This window comes from Limulus polyphemus, unplaced genomic scaffold (genome assembly GCF_000517525.1).
Source record: "Limulus polyphemus unplaced genomic scaffold, Limulus_polyphemus-2.1.2 Scaffold1502, whole genome shotgun sequence".
Taxonomy (NCBI): Eukaryota; Metazoa; Arthropoda; class Merostomata; order Xiphosura; family Limulidae; genus Limulus; species Limulus polyphemus.
Genome location: NW_013667112.1, coordinates 68,073 through 94,647, shown reverse-complemented (window position 1 = coordinate 94,647; position 26,575 = coordinate 68,073). Strand labels below are relative to the sequence as shown.

The 26,575-nt window shown below is 35.4% G+C and overlaps 1 protein-coding gene across 2 annotated transcripts in view; it reads left to right on the top strand.

Moving 5' to 3' along the window:
- LOC106463851 (eye-specific diacylglycerol kinase-like) overlaps positions 1–26,575 on the top strand; it is a 168,457-nt gene that overhangs the window by 82,312 nt on the left and 59,570 nt on the right. For both annotated transcript variants that reach the window (XM_022391470.1, XM_022391471.1), the window contains one exon: positions 6,065–6,133. In XM_022391470.1, coding sequence (XP_022247178.1) covers positions 6,065–6,133 — 69 coding nt within the window. The remainder of the gene's footprint in view (positions 1–6,064; positions 6,134–26,575) is intronic.

Here is a 26,575-nt window from a genome sequence, read left to right as displayed (position 1 = left end):
CGCCCTAACCACCTGGCCATGCCGGTCCTAGTAGAGGAGTAGTAACTTTCAAATAATGAATATTAAGTTATATTTTACAACACAGCATATCTTAACTTTTACATCTTTCATTGCATGTAGAATTAATCTATATTAACTACTAGCAAAGCAGTGAGTTACTCTAGACATACACAAAGAGCGGTCATCGCTCGCACAACAAAACTAGCTGTGTGAGCTCTATGTATATGTGTGTGTGTTTATATATTTTATTTAGACTACCATGAAATAGAACATTACTTGCATAATGATCACCCATTATCTTTCATAAATCAGGACTTATATCATTTTCCCTGATTGAACTTACACCTACATTGAATATCGATCCAACTAATTATAAGCACTGAATTACATTAAAATACACAAATGAAACTACTTTTTTTCTCTAACGGATGTTGTCATTGAACAAACAAGATTACCTGGCATTTGTTATTTAGCGCACAGCTACACAATGGAATATCTGCACTCAGGCCACTGGGGGAATCGAACCCGGATTTTAGCATTCTAAATACGTAAACTTACTTAAGTTATATCAACGTTCGTAAGACGCTAAGTTCTTAGAATCGTGGTATTTTTTTCGTGGCGTTTCCCTGAATGTTTTGTTTGTTTGAAGCTAAGCGCAAAGCTATATAATGGGCTATCTGTGCTCTGCCCACCACTGGGGGCTTCCTTGAATGAACAAAACCGTTTCACTAATATTAAATAAATATAATAACAACTCAAATGGTCGTCAGAATCTTAATTTCGAAGAGTATTCTTCCTCTATTTTCATGCAAAGGTTTGCCATGGCAAGTAAGTTAATACGGTATCTTGTAAATAAAACTCTTAAAGACTCAGCTGGTCGTAATATCTTGAAAACAAATATATGGAGTATTTAAATAATGGGAATATTGAATCACTAACATCTTCATGTAAAACCTACCAACAAATTAAAACTGAATGATAACATACATTAAAAAAAAGTGGGGGGAAGTGTAAGAAAGGTTATTTTATTGCTATACTAGGGAGTAAATTAATATACCAACACTAAAAATAATTTGATATATATTAAGCTGTTTTTGATTAGTGGGAAAGAATCGAACAGTAACGTTAATAGGTTCTTGTTCGTACTTGTGGGACTAGCTTTAATTGGTAAAATCCTTAGTTATTTTTAATTATACTCAAAATGAAGTCTTTGTCTACTTTTAAAATTATAATTACGGGTTCTTCATATAATTTAGAATTCGTGTATAAAATAATTGGATGGACATTCAACTTAGTACTTCTTTACAGTTTAGTGACTACAAGTTATTTAATTGGTGAAATCTTCTAAAATCTTACGAAGGATTAAAACTTAGCTTTCGAATGTAGTTGCAGAACGGAGATAAACGACCTTCAACTATCTCCGTTGTGTCAACTTCATGTCCTTGGTTAAACTGTAATTTTTAATAAATGTAATACCAATTTATCTTATACGTTCCCTATATTCATCACCTTAAAACTTTGGTCAGTTTACGATTTATTTAATATTTATCTTTGATGTTGTTGTTGTTGTTTTTACTAAACATTTAACTTTAAAAATGTGAGTTCTAATATTATACTGTTATATTAAAGTCAGTTAATAAACAGAGTGAAGTTGAATTTTGACTTAATTATAATCTGCCACATCGATAAGCGAGACGGTAGTATACTGCATGTTAAAGATTATTTCCACAATTTCGCAATTTTTTTTTCTTTTTTGGTTTAGTATGTGTATGTTATAAGACAAAATAAAAGAGCCTATATACGTCTATTTGATTTTTTTCTGGCTGTTTCCGTAATTCACCTCTTCACGTTAGTTACTTATAAATATCTGCCAGAAAAAATAATATCGTATCAACCATATATGAAAATATATCTAGATGTACTTCCGCAGGGTCTCCAAAAGTGTTCCGTTTCAAGAGTAAATAAAACCAAAATTAAAAGTAACGAATATTTTTTTATTTCTTGCTTTTAAAGTTCATATGTCGTGCTGTGTTGTGCATAATTCTTCTTGTGATTCATGGCCTGCGCACATCTTAGTGGCGTCAAGACAATACAAATGGCAACGTTAGGCGTCCCTTATGTGACGTCATTTTAGTGTCTACTAACTGACTGACAGACAACACACTACTGTATTGTAGTGCAAGTGGTTAAAACAGGTGACCCCTCCGAGCTGCCTTCGGTCCCCTTTTCGGAGAAATATTAGTTTTTAGTAATATTAGTAATTATTGTCATCTAAGTCACATTAATCAAATATATACATAAACTTAACTGTACAATAACTTATACATTAAACACTATACATCAAACATTATACACTAACTTAGCTCTGTAAATTAACATCGAGTTTTGATTTAAGATGCAGGACTAGTTATAAACAACGTTTCAGAAATTTTAATTGTGTTAACGATACTAAAACGAGAAAACGTCGGTGTATACCCTCAGAAAGTCCATTAAAATATTTAAAATTATTTTTACAATTACTGTCTGGTATTTGAACATCTTAAATATGGTGTGTTCAACAAAGCTTAAGTTATCATGAAATACCTATTTTCTCACATTTTTATGTCAGAGTAAAGATTAAATAAAGCAGCTTCGATGATCTCCCGTTATTACTTGATGTACGTAATAAGCTACTATTCCCCTCCCCTGTTGAACTATAAAATATTAGATGTACTTCCGCAGGGTCCCCGAAAGTGTTCTGTTTCAAGAATAAATAAAACCAAAATTAAGAGTAACAAATATCTATATTTCTTGCTTTTGAAGTTCATATGTCATGCTGTGTTGTAGCCTACAGAGTGCATAATTCTTCTCGTGATTCATGGCATACGCACGTTTTACTGACGTCACGACAGTACAAACCGTAACGTTTAGCGTTCCCTATGTGACGTCGTTTTAGTGTATACTGACTGACAGACAGACAACACGCTACTGTATAGTGGTGCGAATGGTTAGAACAGGTGACTCCCCTCCAGGCGGCCTTAGGTCCCCTTTCGGGGAAGTTGTAAATCAATTAGTGGAATTTATTACATGTATTTCTCAGTCGCATTGCTTAGACTGCACCCACTAGTATTAAAGATATTTGCTTCTTTGTAGCCGTTTATTATATAGAATTGTAAATGATATTGTTATTGGTTTTAATAACATATTGTAAAGAAAATCAACTTATCTTGTACGAGTGCTATACCTTGTTCTAACTTTAATCTGATTCTCTCTCGATGTTTACACTTTATAATGCTTCAATACCCCCCCCCCCAGTGGCACAACGTTATGTCTACGGACTTACAACGCTAGAAACCAGGTTTCGATACCCGTGGTGGGCAGAGCAAAGATAGCCCATTGTGTAGATTCGCAATCAACCCTTCGAATTTCATTTTAAAAAGTAATCATAAAATTATTAGCCTTCCCCCCTGTGGCTTAGCGATAAGTCTGAGAGTTTATATGATTAAAAGTCGGGTTTCGATACTCGCAGTGGTCACGGCACAGGTAGTTCATTGGGTAGCTTTGAGTTTAATAACAAAAGCAACAAACTCCTGGTGCTTAGCGATAAGCTTAAAGGCTTATGCCGCTAGAATTTGGGATTAAATCCCTGTCGTGAATACATTGTAGATTATGCGTCTTTGCGTTTAAACAAACAAATGGCTAAAGAGTCGACACTGAATCAAGTGCCCTGTTGTCCTTTCTTTTTCTCCTGTGTTAATACTTTATAAGAAACTTCTAACATTCTATCTTAAACTCCCCCCCCCCCCCGATGATTCAGTGGTAAACCTGAGGGAATATAACGCCAAAAAATTAGTCTCGATACCAGCAGCGGGCACAGCACAAATAGCCCATTGTGTTTGATAAAAAAACAGTAATCTTAAAAAAATGTATTGGCTAAGCTTGTTGATAGATAAAAACAGAAAGTTAAAACAACGTTTCGCTTGACATCACCAGTCGCTTTCAGATGAACGTTATTGATTAAATGTTGTTTTGACTGTTACCAAGTTTAGCCGAATAACTTTTTCTGACCACGAATTAAAGAATTAGCAGTTATAATTAATTTTCAAAAAAAGGCTTAGAAGTATTTAAAAGTAACAGAGTGAATATGGGTTTCTTGAAACAGTTGAATGGAATGGAACGAATAAGACGTAACTTGCCATTCACTTTGTTCTTTGAGTTAATAAAAATAACTGTGGTATTTAAAAATTATGTAAACATTAAGAGTTGTGTCTGAAAATATTACAATTTGACCTCAGGTTTCTTGTTTCTATCTGTGTTGTACCCACCACGGGTATTGAAATTCAATTTTTTAGGGCTACAAGTCCGTAGACATACCACTGATCCACTGGGGGCCTTAACGTTAAAGTGTATTTTTAATTTGATTAAGATCAGCCCCTCTCTCGGTCTGTATTTGCCATGTCAATATTTATTACACTGTACACACGTTTTATACAGAATGTTTGATTTCAGTATTTATTACACTGTACTCACGTTTCATACAGTATTTTTGATGTCAGTATTTATTACACTATACTCACGTTTCATACAGTATTTCTGATGTCAGTATTTATTACACTATACTCACGTTTCATGCAATATGTTTGATGTCATGTATTTATTACACTATACTCACGTTTCATACAGTATTTTTATGTCAGTATTTATTACACTATACTCACGTTTCATACAGAATGTTTATTTCAGTATTTATTATACTGTGCTCAAGTTTCATACAGCATTTTTATTTCAGTATTTATTACACTATACTCACGTTTCATGCAATATGTTTGATGTCATGTATTTATTACACTATACTCACGTTTCATACAGTATTTTTATGTCAGTATTTATTATACTGTACTCACGTTTCACACAGAATGTTTATTTCAGTATTTATTATGCTATACTCACGTTTCATACAGATTATTTTTTTCAGTATTTATTACACTGTGCTCAAGTTTCAGGCAGCATTTTTATTTCAGTATTTATTACACTATACTTATGTTTCATACAGTATTTTTATGTCAGTATTTATTACACTATACTTATGTTTCATACAGTATTTTTATGTCAGTATTTATTACACTGTATTCAGGTTTCATACAGTATTTATTAAGCTATACTCAGGTAAGACGCACGCATGTGGTACATTAAACTAGCCGTCGCCAGTAATGTAAATTTTCATTGTCAAAAGATTAATAAAATAGGAAATTACTTCTTTGTTATTTTATTTATTCAACATGGAAATGAGGGTCTCATTATTACGAGACAGTTGTAGAAAACATGCATTTGTCTCTTCATACCGAATAAAAAATTGATTGTTAAATATATAGATATAATTATATCAAAACCCCACTAAAGAGTGAGTACTGGACCAAGTGTTGTTTTTGTAAAACAACCGTTGTGTTTTAGGTAATATCTTTATATCGTAAACATGTAAGTCGTTATGTATTATTGAATTCTAGTTCACTATTATCAACTTTAATTTCAAACATATAATAATAAAATTGGTAACAAAAACTCGTCTACCAATACGAAGTTTTAGGAATTCGCGAATGTTAGCTTTACGTTGAAACCTCGTTAATATCGATTTATGTGATGGACTAATAACTCACGAAAGTAAAAAAGGACAAACAATCAATCTAGTCGAATTTCTTCTCTCAAAATATTGCTTTTAAATATAAATTAGGCTATAAGTGAGAAAAAACAAAAAATATCGAAAAACTCCCGTTAGCTACTTAATGACTTTGACAAAACCATTCATTGATTACATAGGGTAAGAACTGTAATCGTTTTTGTTTGTTTTTCTTTTCGGATCAAACTTAATTGACTCGAAAATATTTTTATACATACCCCGTAAAGAATCATTATCTAATATTTTCAGAACGAGCAGTCTTTAAACAATTTTTTACTGAGTTTTATTCTGTATTGTTTTTTGTTTTTGTTTTCATTAAATAACTGTTTTATAAGTGTTATTATGTGAATTGAAATATACCTTGTAAAAAACTGTCGTATTAAATTTAGAGAATTTATTTTTATTCTGTAGCAAACTGTGATCTTTCACCACTGGGTCCATCGCCGCCAGCAGAAAGGCAGGTGTCAACAATGTGGAAAGGTAAGACGCACACATGTTTTACATTAAACTGGTCGCCACCAGTAGAAAGACAGGTGTCAACAATGTGGAAAAGTAAGACGCGCGCATGTTTTACATTAAACTGGTCGCCGCCAGTAGACATTTAGGTGTCAACGATGTGGATAGGTAAGACGTATGAATATTTTACATTAAACTGGTCGCCGCCAGTAGAAATTTAGGTGTCAACAATGTGGAAAGGTAAGACGCACGCATGTTTTACATTAAACTGGTCGCCGTCAGTAGAAATCTAGGTGTCAACAATGTGGAAAGTTAAGACGCGTGCATTTCTTACATTAAACTGGCAAGACGCAGTTGTAGTTGAACTGTATTTAAATAAATAAATATGTACAAAATTTGTGTAGCTTTATGCTAAAACAACAACATCAATTCCTGACTCTACGGGAAACTGAGAAGCAGTCGAATAACATGCAAAAGCCCTATTCGTTGTCAAAAGATTATTAAATAGGAAATCACTTCTTTCTTATTTATTTATTCAACATCGCTTGTGCTGCCTTTAGAACGCATGCGTGATTAAAAAGTTACAACGTATGATATCCACATCAGTTATCAAATATAGTAATACTCAATGTGACCACAGACATTTGTAAAATAATAGTGATCATTCGTCAGATGTTTGTAGTAGCTTATTATAGTAACGAAAAAAAAACACATTATAATCAGATATAATAACATCAAGAGCTACATAACATCAAGTATATACACGAACTGCTATCTCGGGCCGACTCCATAGCATTTGAACGAGAATGACACACACACACTGATTGTTTCACTTCAACATACTTGACAGTTGTGACTTTATGGTCCTGCATATAGGTTTATACTTCTTTCCCAACTTTGTAATTATTTGTATAAAGACGATGTGTTAAAAAAAGCTACTGCTTGATACAGGTTATTGTTTATCTTCATTTTCGTGTTTGTTTTGTTTAAGCACAAAGCTGTACAACGATCTACCTCTGCTATTCCTATTGCAAGAATCCAATCCCGAATTTTAGGGTTGTAAGCTATCAAACTGACCACTAAGCCACTTTTTTTTTTATTATCACTCAAAATATAAACTGTAAATTTGACGTTATCGCCCTTAGTGGCATTGCGGTATGTCTGCGGACTTACAACGCTAGAATTCGTGTTTCTATACCCGTGGTGTGCAAAGCACAGATAACCCATTGTGTAGCTTTGTGCTTAATTACAAACAAATAATCCTTGACGTTATTGGCCAAGTACAGCCTAGCCGTAGAGTGTACGCTTTGTTAGTACTGTCTAGCCCGAGGGTGTACGGTTTGCCACACGTTGCCAAAAGAACGTGCTACGTACATGGGGGTCCAATAGTGAGCTATATATACGACTGACAATCAAACATGAGTTGGCTGCAGATAGCCCTCCGTGTAGGTTTACGAGAATATTTTGAAACAAACAAATAAACTGTTACATCTGTAAGTGTATTAAAACGTCGAGTTTCTGTAAGCTTCAAAATAAACAAATTCTTAGTGCTATAAATAAGATAAAGCGAAACATAATAGGTTTCTTTTTGTAGCGCCATATCGAGCATACATTACAACTATAATGAATGTTTTAGCAACGTTTTAATTCGTACCCGAGGGGACAGCGTAAAAACACGTACAAACACACAGGTATAAAAAGTCTGTAATCTTTATTTCACGTGGCATCTCAGAATAAGAAATATTCTCACTGTGTCGCACTTTGATGATGTAGAATAACGTCAGTAATTACGTACTTTCTTCGAATGAAGTTCATTCTTTATTTGTGAACACAAGTTTGCTGAACCCCTTATTTCTTCAGATGCTATATGGTACATCAGAAGATACTCATCCTGCCGGGAGCACGTGCAAACCATAAGAAGAAAAGCTAAGTTTATAGATGTGGATGCAATGCTCTCTAAAGTGAATAAAAAATTGACTTATTCAATAACCCCCATTCCCTAGCTTATGGCACTTAACTATATGGTATTTTCAGGCTCGCGGTCTTACTTCAGAGTAGTAAGTCAGGGCCCGCTAATTGGAGGATCAAGGATACCGAGCTACGGAACGTGTTTATTCCCGAACTCGAACCGAATTCATCGTGCAAAAAATAGAAAAACGGAGAGAAGAAGACAAAAACCCAGATCACCAAAATGTTTATTTAGTACAGAATAAAACACGATACACTACAAAACACGATAACAGAGCAAGTGTTTCCTGTGAGTTGCGTCAGCTACCATTTTTAGTTCCTCTTACCAGCTCAAACGTAATCCCTCTTGCAAGTTAAACTACAGATAAATAAGTCCAAAAGAATTCTATTTAACAAAAATAACCCCGAACAAATAAAAAATAAAGTAAACAAAATAAGGTAAAATCCAAATGAAGCTTGGACTTTATTAAGAACTTAAATGTTGAACTTCTCGTTAAGCCAAGCAAAATCGTGATCCCTTCGAAAACCAGAATCTGTAATAACACAAAACTAACATCAAAAACACGAACGTCTAAAATAAGATCAACAGAGACCTAACTAAGTGTCTGTTGAACACTTAAACCCACGAAACTTCTAAAACTATCAAGCTTCTGGGTCGAACCTGACACGAACGTCTAAAATAAGATCAACAGAGACCTATACTAAGTGTCTGTTGAACACTGAAACCCACGAAACTTCTAAAACTATCAAGCTTCTGGGTCAAACCTGACACGAACGTCTAAAATAAGATCAACAGAGACCTATACTAAGTGTCTGTTGAACACTGAAACCCCACGAAACTTCTAAAACTATCAAGCTTCTGGGTCAAACCTGGCCTTATATGTGAAAACAAAATAATACATACAAAAGCAAATTTGCTCCATATGTTTGTAGCCAAGGGCGTGACTGCCCCCCATCTATTATCTGATTCACAGACACACACAAAGCGTTTCTCTAACTTCTTTACAAGTTATTTTTCTCGTCCGAGAATATGGATAACAGCCTATTACAAACTCACGGAGCGCTCTAGAGATAAAGTAAGTTGGGTAACTTACTTAAGCACATCACCGACTTCAAACTGAGAATGATGAAAAATAGTTTAATTATAAAAACACACATTAACTAAGTGACTAGAAAACACATAGTGCGATCCAGTACTTCATATTTCTTACCAGGTCGACCGGGCCATCCCTATTTGTAAAACTATTCACACACACCCTCTCTCCAAAAAGAAAAGAAGAAGAATTTAACCTTAATCGTATAGCACTTGAGAAATCAAAATAACTCACTCTTACCCCTGTAAAGCTTCTTGATTTACGATACTTACGCGTATACAAGCAAAAACACAATACAATACAAGGCATGATTTCAAACACACCTGCTCCCTTTGGGAGGGGAATAGTCTAACATACTGTGTTTGAAAAATAAAAAAATACCTGAAAAATACCATCAAGATACATGAAATACAGAAATAAGCCCTTTAACAATAATGCATATTACAAAATATACCCATTAACACCGAAACTCATCTATTTCAGGAAATATGAAGCAATAATATTGTTCTCTTTTAAAACAGCATAAAATAAACAACAAAGGAAACACTGAAGAAGGTGATTCAAAAAAACCTCATACAGAATCATCTACCTCCTTTATGAGGGTATAGTCATCACACATTGCTTCCTGAATACCCTCTAAAACACAACCCTTACACACACACAATTAAAACCAAGGAAACATCAAAACAAATGCCTTTAAAAATAAACTTCACACTAGCCTAGCCTAAACACTAAAATTACAAATGTACACTTTACAACCAAATCACTTTAACACTACCAGTGATAAAGCATACAGATATGCACTATACAAGTAAAAATATTTTAAAGTTACACTTTAAAATTACCTTACGTAGCAGCTAACAGAACCATAGTAAAAATAATAATTATGTATATAAAAAACAGAACTTAACCTAAGTACAAAAATACATATATTTATACAAATATATTATACAAATGCATATATAAAAAGTTCACCAAGTGGAAAGCTACAATTACTCACCTAAATTAGCTCCGATTGCACATCCTTCGATGCAACTGTGGATGATCTGTGCTTTGATGATCTGGTGGATAATTTCTCTGGCTCGCACAAAAGCCTTCCAATTTTATGTCGTATCCTCTCAGAAACAACACACTTCATTTTCCAGCTGTGTTGATAATTATCCGTGCTTCAGCAGGTGATCTACTTCATGATTATGTAATGCTAATGCCTCCATCCATCTGCAGTAACATTTTATAACCATGGTTTGTTGAGGGTGAGAGCTTTGTGGGACTGCTTTTTCCATCCCTACCTTTGGAGCTGATGTTGCAAATGTCATTGCTGGACGTACATGTGGTGGGCTGCCGTTGCAGCTGGTGATACTACTGCTGATGTAGCTAATTTGCCAGATGCCACTTAGGTAGTTACCCCTGGGGTCGTGGCCAAAGGAGCTGAATCTATGAAGGGACTTTCCCGTTTAACAGTTTCCCTCTGATGTTAAAAATGTGAGAAAGTTTTACCAGTATGAACGATGTGATGATCCCATCTTACGTAACCACGCATTCTATGCATTTTCACAAAATATTCTCCAGTCCGGTTCTGGTATTTCTTCAATCAGTGCTCCATTATCTCATCCACGAATCTTGTTCATTTAGATTTCTTTGACTATGAGGAAGCTGATTTGATATAGCTGGATGACTAAAACACTAGATATCGTGGGCTCATCTGAACCCATGATTCCTGGCTCTTTGTGTTCCGTGGTATGGGCCACTAATGGTGAGGAAGTTGGTGCTGTTTTTAAATGCTACAGAATCTAAAGGGTTAACCCCACAGTCAAAGCCTTCAAAGTCGACATGTCATATGCATTGCCAAATAATGCGTCTTCATCTATCAACTCTTTTGATTTTCAGCAGTGTTTGCAATAGGTTTCTGCAGAAGAGAGAGAATACTTGAAACTCCAACTGGCTGGTTCAAAAACTAAGATAACCTCACGTGATAAGAATTTGATCTTGAAGAGAGAAAAGCAGGATTGAAAATACAGGGTCAAAAGGACTCCAATTGCTCAGAAAAACTCAATTAAGAGAATGGGTTAAAGTCGTAAAGTTGCAGTTACGAAAATACTTCGTTCTGGAATACTATTCAAAACAAAATGTAAAAACACCAAAAATAAGTTTGTAGTTAAACTTTATATCTGCAGCGTTATATGTACTAATTTTTAACCCGCCAGTAAAACATGATCCATACTAGTTGCAGGCTGCAGTCAATGCAGGCATTCTTGAGTTTGACTTAAAATTCAACTGTTCTATCCGATGTCATAAAGAGCCTGACAATGGTCAACAGTTAGCCAACAATCCCACTGCATTTCCTCCATTACTATCTGGTTGTTGAACAAACATAGCCAAGGTCTGGTAGAAAAGAAACGGTGGCAAGATTGCCCACTTTAATGATAGACTTATGTAAACACCAGTCGGGTGCTTGGCTTATCTTTCAAACCATTGAACTTCATTAGAACCTATATCTCCTCTTCCATGCGACTCTCTTCAGCTACAATTTCAGCACAGATGAGAATAGCTATAATTCATATGAAGGTGTTACATCTTACATCTAGTGCACGCACAGATTAGAATAGCTATAACTCATATGAAGGTGTTACATCTTACCTCTAGTGTTACACGCACAGATGAGAATAGCTATAGCTGATATGAAGGTGTTACATCTTACATCTAGTGTTACACGCACATTTTGAATTTTCATACTTTCTAACTGGCCTTTTAGTGGGAAATGCTAAGAATATATTCAGAAAACTGTGTTTTTCAGAAATATTTCAACCTGCATGATGGAAAAGAATTCATATAACAAACAAAACTTTAGGTAAATCAAGCTTACATTTGTTTTGTTTAGTGATACTGTTTGTGAATTTTACTTCTCACAGACAATTTCACCTCATTCACTCATATTTGGCCCGGCTGAAATGTTATGTGCCAAAAAGTGCAAACACATATCAAACTATGTTTTCCTACAAGTGTGACATACGCCTACATTACATTCACAAATACACTACCTGTTAAATGTTTAAATGTGAAAACTGAAACATCCTTCATTAACGAAACCAACATGCTCAATTATTCTTCAAATAATGGCTTACAGCCACACAAACCTCAGAGCCTAAGCATCGTGATCATATTCTCGCATTTTCATTCAAAGGTTGTTCTCTGGTTCTATTCTCAGTGATTTATTCATTTTGTGTCAGACAACACTTATGAATGACTTTGTGTAAAGTTTATTATATGTATACAAAACTTTACACACAAATACAATCACAAACATTATTTACATACAAATAAGTTTCTGACTTATACACATCACCATATTGATTAGTAGCTTTGAATAGATCACCTCAGGCAGGTGTACCATTAGTATAGTAACCTACACGGGCTACTTTCGTAAATTATGCATTGATAATTATGGTCCAGTCATCTAAGGGTGGTGAAATCTAATACTTGATTTCCAAAATAAATAGTTCCCTATAGAATTTAACTGAATTAGACTTTTCAACCAAAATTCTGTATGCTAGAATTAATATTCGTTCTGTCACTACGTTGCAAAACAATAAAACTTCAATTCATTTATGGCTAAATACAATTCTCAACAGTAAATGAGCATTCAGTTCTCAGAATGTCCAACAACCCAGGCTACTGGAACACTTTATTGTCTCACACAAGTCAGTTCACTCATGTTAGCTGACATTGAAGCAAATAAAGCAAATAACCTAAAAAAACAAGACCTGCTCCATTTAAACATTCACCCAATCCACTACTTTCTGTAAATTTCCAAAATAACCATCAAGGGTTGCTATGCTGTTTCATTCAGCAATCTTTCTACTGCATGGCTGTCTTAAATGTTATGCCAGTTGTGTGTGTGCACAATGTAGTACACAACATTATCATATTTCACTACCAAGAGTCTTGTTCCACTTGATATATGCATCAGATTTAGTGAGAGAGGATATTTTGTTTTCAAACATATTTGAAAAATTGGTCATAAAACGTCGATAATACGTTGTGAATCCAAGGAAATTTCTAAATTATCATCTCATCACGGGTTTGGACCAGTCTCAAACTGCTAATATCTTTGTAGGATCAGTCGAAACACCAACCCTACCGATAATATAACCAAACAATTTTGTTGATGAGTCCATTAGTGCACACTTTCTAGGTTTAAACTTTAATCCTGCACTTCTTGTGTATTGTAAAACCATGGATTGGTTTGTAATAACAGACTCGATGTTTGGCCAAATACCAAGATGACATCCACATATACCGCTAGCTCCATAAGCTTCAAAAAGTAGCAGGAGTGTAACACAGGACAAAGGGCACGACTTGGAAATCAAACAAGCCATCCTGTATGCTCTCGTCACCCAGTTCGACTTGCCGGAATATGGTGGCCAGGTATAAGCTATTGAACCACTGAGCACCTTTCATATGTGTCCAGACATTCATTTGTACACGGTAATATAAAGGCATCAATGTGCAGCACAGATTTCGCCCAGTGTAAATCAATACAGAACCTATTACAACCATCCCTCTTCCTGACAATCGCCACTGGAGATTACTGCACACTCTCTGAAGACTGTATGACCCCATCCAATAACATCCATGTTATCCCAATTCTGGCTTACTTCTTGTATTCCAGAGAAATCTACACAATGATTGGTAAATAAAACTTGTATGGCCTGTTTTTATGTGGTGCTATGTGATTGTAGTTCTCCAAAATCAGCCCTCAGGACAAATAAATACAATAGCATACTTAGCCAGTAGGTAAAAAAGACACTGGTGCTAAGTATAGATTGCTGCTGCACTCATCAGTTATAGATCTAAGATGTGATGGAGCAGAGTATGCATGTTTGGATGAGATGAAATGGGAGCCACCCCATCATTACAACTAGTATCAGCCACCTCCACCTTTCTTGACACACTAATGACCATTCTAGTGGGAACATGGATATCTGAGCATACATAATTGCAGAACAACATTGGGACTTCATGTTCCGATGGATATATCGTGAGCCACTATAATGGTTCACAGTATGGTGGCCCATTTGTTCTTCTCGGTATCTTATTGTGATTAGAAAATTAGTAAATATTCAACAGGCCGCGAATAGCCTCGATGTTTTGCTTTGTTTCCATTATAATTTGCTCCCCAGTGGCACAGCGCTAGAAACCGGGTTTCGATACTCGTGGTGGACAGAGCACAGATAGCACAATGTGTAGCTTTGTGCTTAATTACAAACAAATAAACAATTATTATTATTTAATATTGTTCCGCCAATCTGGGCAATATTACTAAATACATCATTGTCCATTGTGTAAGGTAGTTCTTACGTTTATTCGACTACCTACCAAATAACAGTGGCTGTATAACCGTTAACATCCAATCGTATTCTGTGGTTTATATGGAGCCTCATAATCTACTATATAGCTGCGTGCAGGCTGTGGATATAATTTAATGTTTATATGTCAGGCATGGAAACATGTATCATAGCGATTATTAACTTATTGTTTCCACTATATTGATGTCGTATTTCATTTGTTTATGTATAGGGTTTCTGCCTTTTTGGACACGACGCTGCTCTATGTCTAAAAGCTGTAATATTTAAATATGGATTTGTAGCTTGAGGAAATAATGTTAACCTATGTCTCAAAGCCTTAATCTTGTTTGTTTAATTTTTTCGATTCCATTTTCACTTTAAGGTACCTGTCTTGGTTCTGAAATTTTTTTAAAATCCCCATGCTCCGTTTTTGAATTAACAATTTTTAATAATTTTCTTATGATCTGAGCTACCGCTGTCTGCTTTCCAAATAGAATACACTGTGTTTTGTATTCAATCTTCTCCTTAGTAAACTATAGCACAATAGCTGCATCACGGAGATACTGTTGTTCTCTTTGAAAAGTACACATTAGCAGCCAACTATCTCTAGATTTGTTATGGTTGGTACTGGATGTATTTCGTACTGAAACTTAATTCACCTGTTTTACAAATAACATTACTTAACAGAGTGCTCCTGCAGTACATCCATACCAATTATACTAATATCAGGCCTGAGGTCTTAAGTTACAGTCTTTGTCCTAAAGTCCAAGAGCAATCGACGTAGCTGGATACGAGCCTTTCCATTCGCATCCAGTTTGCTGTCAGTGGCCAGAAAGAAATGAGTATTCACTGTCTAGAATGGCAGTTTTACTTAGTGGCTGATACATTGTAGTCTCCACAAGGGTTCTTCCTGCTCCTGTGTCCGTCAGTAATTTCATTGTCCTACCATTCATTCATGCAAGCACATACCAAGCACCACTAAATCATTTTACAGAACTGGACTGATCACCACACCCTTTTACACAAACTGTCTACTGTGCTTTCTCTAAATGGTTACCAGGATCTTCTCTAGTTAGTCAGAATGAACCAATGGCAACTTGATTTCATTCTCAGTAAGCAGGGCTAGGCACTTTTTTTTACGGAAAAGCTCCCTACTGCCCCATTGATCATCAATTTCTTGCATGAGGACTTGCCATTTCACCTGCTGGTAAACTATCTCTTGTTGGTGGAACTCGTCTTCCAAAAGTACCTTGTGGTTTGATCTTCCCTCAATTAGATGTCTCAGTTCATGGAGAAGCTCCATGCTAGCCCAATGAGCATCAGTTTCACTGGCAAGGGCTTGCTGTCTAACTTGCTAGAGACAAAGCTCATGTTGGTGAACCACGTCCATAATCATTAGTTTTCCTCTCTCTCCCGTGGATATCATTTACCCAGTGCACGATTCTACCTCCCTGATTGGCGTATCTCTAGAGGTCCTATGGTCCTAGAAACCTACTGCCGAGACTCAACCTCAAAAGAAAACTCCATGTGGTCTTCTGGTTGCTTCAGATTGTCTTTGTTCCATGAGCCATGATTATGGTTGCAGTGTGAAGGCTGTCAGGACTTTTGCAGCAATGGCAAAAATATAAGGTTTAAGAGATGATTTTCCTTAGATCTAGCCACCGTAATTGCGAATCCACCATTCCTCAGCTCCTGATGTATCCTCACCCATATCATGTGCCCATTCTGCTTTATAAAATGCCATTGACACAGGGCTACTCACTAAGACATTGATAAGTATGGTTGTTCACTTATTCCGGGGTACTACAAGCTTGGTCCCCCATCTATTATCGGATTTGCTGACAAGAAAAACAACTGTCCCTCTAACTACCTTACATGTTATCTTTCTCGCAATATAACAGCAATAACAACTATTATTAATACACTTACAGCGCGCTTTAGGAAAAGGGAAAATTGGGTAACTTACTTTGAGCATCTCACTGCGTACAAACTGAGCACAGATAGCACATTGTGTAGCTTTGTGCTTAATCATAAACAAACAAACAAAAACGTACAAACTGAGAATGGCGAAAGATACAACAATTTTAAACATTTTTACACATTAACCATATTTGTTTGTTTTGTTTTTGAATTTCGCGCAAAGCTACACGAGGACTATCTGCGCTAGCCGTCCCTAATTTAGCAGTGTAAGACTAGAGGGAAGGCAGCTAGTCATCACCACCCACCGCCAACTCTTGGGCTACTCTTTTACCAACGAATAATAGGATTGACTGTAACATTATAACGCCCACACGGCTGAAAGAGCGAGCACGTTTGGTGTGACGGGGATTCGAACCGCGACCCTCAGACTGCGGGTTGAGCGCCCTAACCATCTGGTCATGCCTGGCCCATTAACCAAGAGAGTAGGAAACACACACCACGGTCCTGTGTTACCTGTACGTAACAGTCGTCGAACCTAAAAAAAAACAACACGAAACTGCAAGTGAGCATTTAAGTGCATTTCCCATAACATCTCAAATAGACAGTATTTTCCCAGACCTAATGTCCCTTTAAAGCTCTGAATTTTCGAAATTTCAGGAACTTGTAGTGTTATTACTTATTGCGAGATATCTTAAAATATGTTTGTTTGTTTTATTTGTGTTTTTTTAGCTCAAAGCTACACACTAAAAATTCCTAAAATATGATCAGAAGTAAGTAAAAGTTTATTAAAGTTTTTAAACCAACAAATCTTAATATATATATATGTTTTCTTCAAATCTACCTAGTCAGGACCGTAGCAAGGACTGAGCGAAGGAACGTCCGTCTAAATTGGCACCAAAGGGCAGAAAATGAGTCCCGTTGCGATGTTTTAAAATGTATTTTCTAATTTATGTTTATGATTTCTGCATCTTTATTAAACCATAGCTGTAATATTTTATTTCTGTTCTTAATAAGCACATATGTTATAAACCAAAATTGTAATTTAGCATCGATTGAATGAATCTGTAAGAGATTACATACGAATGAAATAAATCCTAATCGCCTTTTGGAAAAATCTAGTTTTTTTATATATATATTTGTTAGGGCACTCGACTCGCGGGTTCGAATCCTCGTTGCCGAACGTGTTCACTCTTTCAGCCGTGGGGGCGTTATAATGTGACGGCCAATACTACTATTCGTTAATAAACGAATAGCTCAAAAGTTAGCGGTAGGTGTTGTTGACTACTTGTCTCCCCTCTAGTCTATCGCTGCTAAATTAGGGACGACTAACACTGACAGCTTTCGAACAGCTTTGTGCGAAAATCAAAACAAGCCTAACAAGTTTCTTTAAATTAATTTTAAAGCTCTTGTACAATCGCCTGGTGGTTATGGCGCTCGAATCGCAATCTGCGGGTCGCGGGTTCGAATCCCCGTCCCACCAAACATGCTCGCCCTTTCAGCCGTGGCGACGTTATAATGTGACAGTCAATCCCACTATTCGTTGGTAAAAGAGTAGCCCAAGAGTTGGCGGTGGATGGTGATGACTAGCTGCCTTCCCTCTATACTTTCACTGCTAAATTAGGGACAGCTAACGCAGATAGCTCTCGTGTAGCTTTGCGTGAATTATAATCACAATTTCGAAGTTGGAGGCAGAATTTACAAAGGGACTCTAAAGATCGGATTAAATGTTTGGTGTACTGTGAATTCGATGCAAAAGGTGCTATCGGAAAGCAAGGAATGAAAAAAACTGTTTGCCATTTCATTAAATCAATTGTAAACCCTTTTTATAGATGTTAACTTGCATACGGAGTCCTGACCAGATATTCTCTCTCCCTTATAGTTTTATTTTTCTAATCGTTTTTCTACAAAACTCAATAACCATCTCTCAAAAGGTTTGAGGGGGAGAGGAGTAGATGTGTCCTTATAACTGGTTATGCTAATGTTACCAGTTATTTTATCATTGAGTTTATGCATCCGTAGAGCTTAAGCTTTAAAACCAAACTACAAAATGCTGTTACATCATCACTTGAAATTAAATGCACAGCTGAGTTGCTCATTATAAAATCGATTTTCACTGTACAGAAGCATGGAGATAATAATGACAAAAACATCGAATTACCAATTCTGCTTACTTAATTGTAAGAATATCAGCCATTTTTCATACTGCTAAAAAAGGCACACCCAGTGCCTTTAAACTTTACATTCTGCGTCTGTATTAACACTGCTAGATGCTTGTTTTGTTTGTTTGTTTTAATTTCGCGCAAAGATACACGAGGGCTATCTGTCTTAATTTAGCAGTGTAAGACTAGAGGGAAGGCAGCTAATCATCACCACCGACCGCCAACTCTTGGGCTACTCTTTTAACAACAAATAGTGGGATAAACAGTTACATATAACGCCCCCACGGTTGAAAGGGCGAGAATGTTTGGTGTGGCGGGGATTCGAACCCACGACCCTAAAATTGCGAGTCGAGCGCCCTAACCCCCTGGCCATGCCGGGCCACGGCTAGATGCTAATGCGAAATATATTGCTTGGGGGCGCTTTAATGTCATACTTAAGTTTAAAAAACTAGATTTTATTTTGTACCAAGTATATCAGGCTTGAACATAATATTGTGGTAAAGCTAGAAGCATTAAAACACGACTGATGCTTTTATGTCCGTATACATAGCAGATTCCATGGTTTGTACTGCACACTAATTATACTAAACTGATGGTGCAATAAAACATTTATATAAACTTAAGTTATAAAACAAGAACTAAACAGTGAATAGTTATTGTTATTTAAGTCTTGATTGCAATTTTACCAAATTTGCAAATAGTTTTTGTTAATCGACCACCAATGGCTCAGCTGTAATTTTGGGAATTTATAAATCTAAAATTTAGAGTTTGATCCCCGCTGTCCACACGAAGCCGATAAACTAATATACAACTTTGCGTTAAAGCAAAACAGACTTGACCACGGCATGGTGCACGCGCTACTAGATTAGCTAAATCGTTATGCTGTCTGGATACTGAAGGAAATGAAAGTTGCTCCTGTCTCTTTCTTGTAATTCAAACAAAGGTTAATTAATCTAAGGTGAGACATCTTTATATATATATATATATATATACTATTTATGAATCGTCTCCTGTAAATACGAAACACTCTCTGAGAATATTGTCACACACATTTCACTAAAAAAAAATATTTACAAGCACATCAGTGCATAAACCTTGGGTGGGTCAGAAGGCTGTCTTTCTATTTGTATATGATACTGTAATAACATGCTTGCAAAATTTTATAATCTTATATAGCTCAATGTTGAACTGAGTGACGTCAATACGGAAGACACTGTCTGGAATGGCGATATGCCTGAATTATTATCATGGTTTCTGAAATTGGCAACTCCTTGACAAATGTAAATATGTTACTACTTTCTGGTAATAAAAATGTCAGGAACAGATGCTTAAACAAATGAATGCTCAAGTTATTGTCTTTCTTCTTAATCTGGGAACTATTCTCATTTTGGGTTTATATAAAGGAGATTGTCTTATGTACCGAATCATATACTTTAATACTTTATTTTCTCTGAAACAAAATGAGAAAAGATGGATTTTCAAGCTTGTTATCATTTCAAGAAAAATTATAAACAGAGTATGGCTTAGAAATAGAGAAAATCGGCAGTAATCTATGTAAAAAACATGAAAATTGTGTAAAAAGAGCTCTCTCTTGACGGTAATTAAACAGAAATAAACTTGGCAAAACATTAGTGCATAAGAACCTAAGGTGGTCAGCGAGCGGCCTTATATGGCAGTCAGCGAGTGACCACTTGCTCTTCCCCTTACATTTGAATGATCAAAAACACGTGACTCAAATACAAAGCGAAAAAAGTAAAACAGACTGAGACATGGTTATCACATGACCACCTGACACAAAAGAAGAAAATCGGCAATGGCACCTAAATCTGCCTCGCTCAAAATGAAGGGGGTATTTGTTAACTGTGAATAACACAATAGAGTTGTTGAAGTGTATGAGACGCATGCCAGTTCAGAAAAGTTAGGGTAAAAGAATTCCCGGTACTAGTGTTTACTAAGAATGAAAAAACGTAATTTAATAGTTTGAATTTTATGTGGCTCTGTAAGAAATAGGCTTGCATCGAAAAAGCTATATTTTTGATAACTGGAATTTTAAGACTTTACTTAGCTAACATGAAAATGTTATTTGCGGTCGAATTTAAGATTTATAAATCAAAAGGACAGCATCTAAAAGAACCTTTATCTTTCCTTGTAGTTTTAATAAGATGATCTTTCTGCCGTATAATATATCTATGAATATTTTAATATGTTGTTTCGAACCTAAGCTTAGATTTAAAAGTTTATCCAAAAAAAGATGATATTCAGTTATTAGGAACACCGTTAAAAATGTAAGAGGTATTTTGGTATATATATATATAACTCTTAAGCGCGTGTTTTGTTGAAGTAATACTTCTCCCAGAAACCAGTAGTTCGTGAAATTAGTAAGTTCTTTTCAAATCTTGGAAGTGTATTAGTTTGTTTCGGGATTTTCGTGAAAAGCTAAACAAAGCCATCCCTAATCTGATAAAATAAGGAAAGGAAACCAGTCAACATCACTCACCGCCAAATCTTGAACTACTCTTGTTTGACCAAATAATAGGATTTCGCCGTCACTCACGGCTCTAAAGTGTAGATCGTGTTTTTGCATGAATTATAAATTTTCGGATTCACAATCCGAGTACGCTAACCACTAGGCCATGCCCGATTTCTCTTTGTTTGTCTGTCTTAGAGCAAAACCACATTGGCTATCTGCTGTGTCCACCGCGGGGAATCGAACCCAGGATTTTGACGTTGTAAGCCATGCCCGGTCAATCTTGGAAGATGCTGATATTTAGTTGGGAAACGTAAAATAAACAATTATGTTTGCTTATAATTAAGCACAAAGCTACTCATTGGGCTAACTGTGCTCTGCCCACCACGGGTATCGAAACCTGGCTTCTAGCGTTATAAGTCCACAGACATACCGACGTATTATGAGGGCAAACAATTATGTTTTATGCAAAAGAAGAACTTTAGAAATGTTTAACAACATGGAGTGTATTCCATAGATACTCAAAAGTGACATGTATCAAACTCCGGGTGGGGAGGGGATTCGTCCTTTCAAAGCAAAAGAATCAGAGAAAAATAATCATCAGTTTAATACTAGTATATATTTTTTTCCGTAAAGATACGATGAAGAATAGTAAAATTGAAATTTAAACTGTCAAGTTTAAAGGTTAAATTATTAAGTATCAACTTAGTCGAACAGCATGAAAGAGAGTACCCTGGAATTATTTCAGTTTAGACCTTTAGAAATACCTTCAAATAATAGTAGAACTTATGGTCACATATTATATTTTATTTTGAGCCTGTCTAATTTTTTTAATAAAAGAAATAAACTTTGGGAATTTTGAACCGAAATTTTGTAAATATTTGTGTCCGCTTTTCTCTTTGTTGTTAGTTGAATTAAAATAATATGTATGTTGCCCGTGAAACATAAAATAAATAGCGTGAAATAATGAGCTCTGCTATGTTACTATATCCTCCATTCAGAGTACGTAGAGCAAACTGGAGTAATTTGGACGTATTATGAACAAAGCGATCGACCCTTATTCCCAGGGAGCCCCCACCCCCAGTGGCACAGTGGTATGTCTGCGGACTTACAATGCTAGAAACCGGGTTTCGATTCTCGTGGTGGGCAGAGCACAGATAGCCCATTGTGTAGCTTTGTACTTAACTTCAAACTTCAATCTCCAGGGAATAAAATGTGTATCAAAATTACACTGACATTTCGGTTTTGCACTTTTAACAAGGGTTGAAGCTGCTGAAGAGGCTCAACTATAAGGAACTGAAAAGAAGACTTGACATATATGAATAAGATGAAACAGTAATAGGAAATAGCCTAAAATACATGACATGTCATATATATTAATACCACTTAAAAAAATATGTTAATTTGAATGACGTTTCGGGTAGAACGCCCTTCCTTGGGAACCTTTAAGCCTCAATATACAGAATGAATAATAGAGTCGGCAGACTCTATATGAAGGGATGGCCAAGGTACTCAATAGACATAATACAAATATGCACGCCAAAAATCAACAGTAGCAAAGGGTTTTACCTTAAAAGATGATTGCCACTCAGTTTCTTTTGTTTCTATACCCAACAAGCCTAAAAACAAAGAAAGAGACAAACCATCGCTAAGATACCAAACCAGAAAGTGACCAATCCAACAAATTTTTCCTTTTTCTTCTTGTTTCAGTCGAGGTAACTCTACAGCTACTTTATCACTAACGTCACTTTAAACCTAAATCCACTCTATGTGTTTCTTGGTAGAACACGATGTCATCGCTTAGTCGTAATAACTAGTAGTATTTTTTTTAAATCATAATTCTAGTGTAAACGATCTCATCATTACCCCCTTAAAGTTAGCTCTATTACATAAATTTGGTGTTCCTTTGAAAAGCTTAAGTCTAGGGTAAAATATGAATTACCAGCCAATAATAGACGAGCATTAGATGACTGTAACATATATAATACTCAATACTTTGTACACTATACAATCGGTGTCTTTAGGGAGCCAACCCCTATATTATGTATGAAATGAAAGACTAATAAAAATCAATACACATGATATTAACTTTTATTACATATATTCATAGAATACACTAACTTTCAGTCAGGGGGAAAATACGACACAAATCAAATGATAAAAACATTTTGTAAAATGGTGTAGGGATGGCAGTGCCAAAAAGAATGAAACAAGAATATAGGGATGATACAGCTATATATAGATCATTCCTACATGGCTTTCAATGTTAATATTTAATGTTACGCTGTACGTTTCACGAGTACAAAATGATTACGAGGTCGGTCAATTCATATAACTTCCAACTGCAGTAATATTAAAGTCAAGTATGCATTTTACAGTGTAATATAAAATTTTAATATTGAAAGTCATTTAGGGATGATCTATGTATTGCTGCATCATCCCTTTATTCTTGTTTGCATTCTTTTTGACACTTGTCATCCCTACATCATTTTACATTTACAAAATATTTTTATTGCTTGTTCAAAGTTTAGTTCCGTTATATATAAAACAACAATACCACTAATATTAGATTCGAGATTTGTAGAAAAGGTGGAAAAACAAATTATAACATTTGAAGTGAAGTAAATTTACAACATAGTAAAATTGTTTTTGTTGTTTGTTTTTAGTCCTTTACTCACCACTAACGACCTAAATTACTCTGAGTGTTTGGATAACATGTGACATACCGGCAAAATTAATTATCCATTATTTATAAGATAAATAACTGGTTATTTAGTTAGTTGTTAATTTCTTTTCTTCACCAAAACGTGAATTTCTGAGTCAAAGGGATGACTTAGAGGCCTAATCTATTCTTTGATTCCCTATCTCCGCTGCAGCAGACTAGATTCGTTGAGTTCACAGCTCCTCGCTGAAAGAGTGAAGCAAATAAATACATGAAGTAGCACGAGGTGAGAATCGTTCAATAAACAAGACGTTGTCTATTTATTAACATACCACTAGGTATTAAGCAGCCAATAATTTCGTATCCGAAAGTAATGTATGGAATGGTCATTCTTACTATAATATCCAGTAACTGATTAGTTAGGATTATTATTTATAATACTTCTAATGTGTTCTTTGGCTCTTACTGCCAGCATGCGTCCAGTTTCGCTTACATATAGTTAACGAACGCATTCAGAAATGATACAGTAGACTAGACACTTTGATAAAGAAGTGAATGAATCTCTGACGTAGCATATAGATTTTGGTCTCGCAACACGAGTTCTACTACTTAGACGTGAGCAAGTGTTGTAACGATTGCGATCACAACACTTTGGCGAATGCATGTTGTCGGATTCACTCAGCTTGAACAAGCAACTATGTACCAATACGTCACCAATGTTCTTGTCACGTGACGACTATGTTTCCATATATCACTAATGTTCTTGTCATGTGACAGTTATGTACCAATATATTGCTAACGTTCTTGTCACGTGACAACTGTGTACCAATGTGTCACCAATGTTGTTGTCATATGACTAATATGTACCAGTATATCGCTAACATTCTTGTCACGTGACGACTATGTACCAATATGTCGACAACGTTCTTGTCACGTGATAACTATGTATTAATTGATCACTAATGTTCTTGTCACGTCTGAACGAAACAATGGGATTTTCTGTCAAAGTTATACCCGTAGCGCTGTTATCATGCATTATGTTGTAATTTTTCAAGATAATGTTATCAACTTTTTTCTGTTTCTAGGATGATATGAAACCTGTTATATGGTGTTACCTGCGTTCTTAATGTAAATATGTTTCAGGGCTAATGATATCCATTTGTGGAATGGATCTGTGAAGACTATTTTCAGGATAATTCCATGACATCTGTTTAGATTTTTCCTTAAAGTGTGTATGAAATTTCCTTAACCATAAACTGCGATTTCGGAGTACTGTTTTTGACGTGTGTATCGGTGGTTTAATGACATTTTATTTCCATCTTTTGGATGTGTTTGGATATAAAATATAGCTCGTGATCGAATAAATTTTGTTATGATTATGTTTGTTTGTTTGTTTTTAGCTTAGCACAAAGATACGCAATGGACTAACTGTGCCCGGTTTTTAGCATTATAAGCCTTCAGACTTACCGCTGAGCCACTGATGAGCGTTAAAATAACGTTTGTTTGAGTAATAACGTAAAAGTACGATTTCAACATAAGTAAATACTATTGTTGAAATTAACCATAAAATGGGATATTACATTTAAAAAATAATAAATGAAGTGGTGAAATATAATAAAAACATAACTGATGACGTTTTAGCCTAAGTTTTTTGTACTTAACAATGATCGTACCAATGAACTAAATGTCGTACAAATAAACAAACATTTAGGAAAGAACCAACTGAAAAGCTGTGACTTGTGATTTCTTCAGATATCTTTAACAGTAGTAAAACTAGAAAAATTAAGATGATAATAATAATAAGGATTGTTTTACTAAAAGCTCTGTTGTATGGTCGTTAGAAAAATTTGAAACTGAAAACAGGAAATCCTTATTGCCTTTCGTTGTCTAACCTTGGATCGACAAATGGCTCAAATAATTAATATTTTTAAAGCAAACAATCTCTTTTGTTTCAAAAATTGTGTATTGTATCTTACCTAAATCAGTCTCGTATAATCCCGTTTATGTGAAGTATTGAAATTATGCTGCATAAAAGGAGTTATTTCTGTGTTTTTTCTACCTGTTGTTGACCTTTGTTTTGTGTAAGCGCCAAGCTGCACAGTGGGCTATCTGCGCTGTATTACCGCACGCATCGAAGCCTAAATTTGAGCTTTATAAGCCCTCAAGTTTACAGCTGAGCTACAAGAAGACATCTGTTGGTGTATATAATGAACCAATGATTTTTACTTTTGATGCAAGTTCATAACACAATTATATTTTCTGTTTTTGTAAAAATTATGCACAATCTTAGAGTTTGTTTGTTTGTTTGTTTTGAAGTTAAGCATAAAGTTACACGATGGGCTATCTGTGCTCTGCCCCCCACAGTATTAGAGAGATTAAAGTTTGAAATTAAATTTATAATATGAATTATTTATCGGACCATTAGGTGGTACTCTTTAATTTTTCTCTGTAACATTTATACATTTTCACTAATTCAATATATATATAATTTGATATGATTTATAATTTAGTTTGGCTACTAATTACTTGACATTTTATAGCTTGGTTTGGTTATTACTATGCACAAAGCTGTATTATACAAAAACTATCTGTGCTCTCGCCGCCACGAGTATCGAAATCGTTTATTTTTGGCGTCGTAAGCTTGAAGTCTTAGACTTGCGCTGAACCACCGTTATACATCACAAGCAACGTACTAAACACAATTCCTTACAAACACTATATATATATACAGCGTGGTCACAAGTAAATAGACACCACCTTTTTCGTCATTTAACTGATTTATGCTAACTAAGTTGTGTTCACAGAGCACTATATAAATGAAAATGGTCCGCACTCTAATTATCTTGTGCTT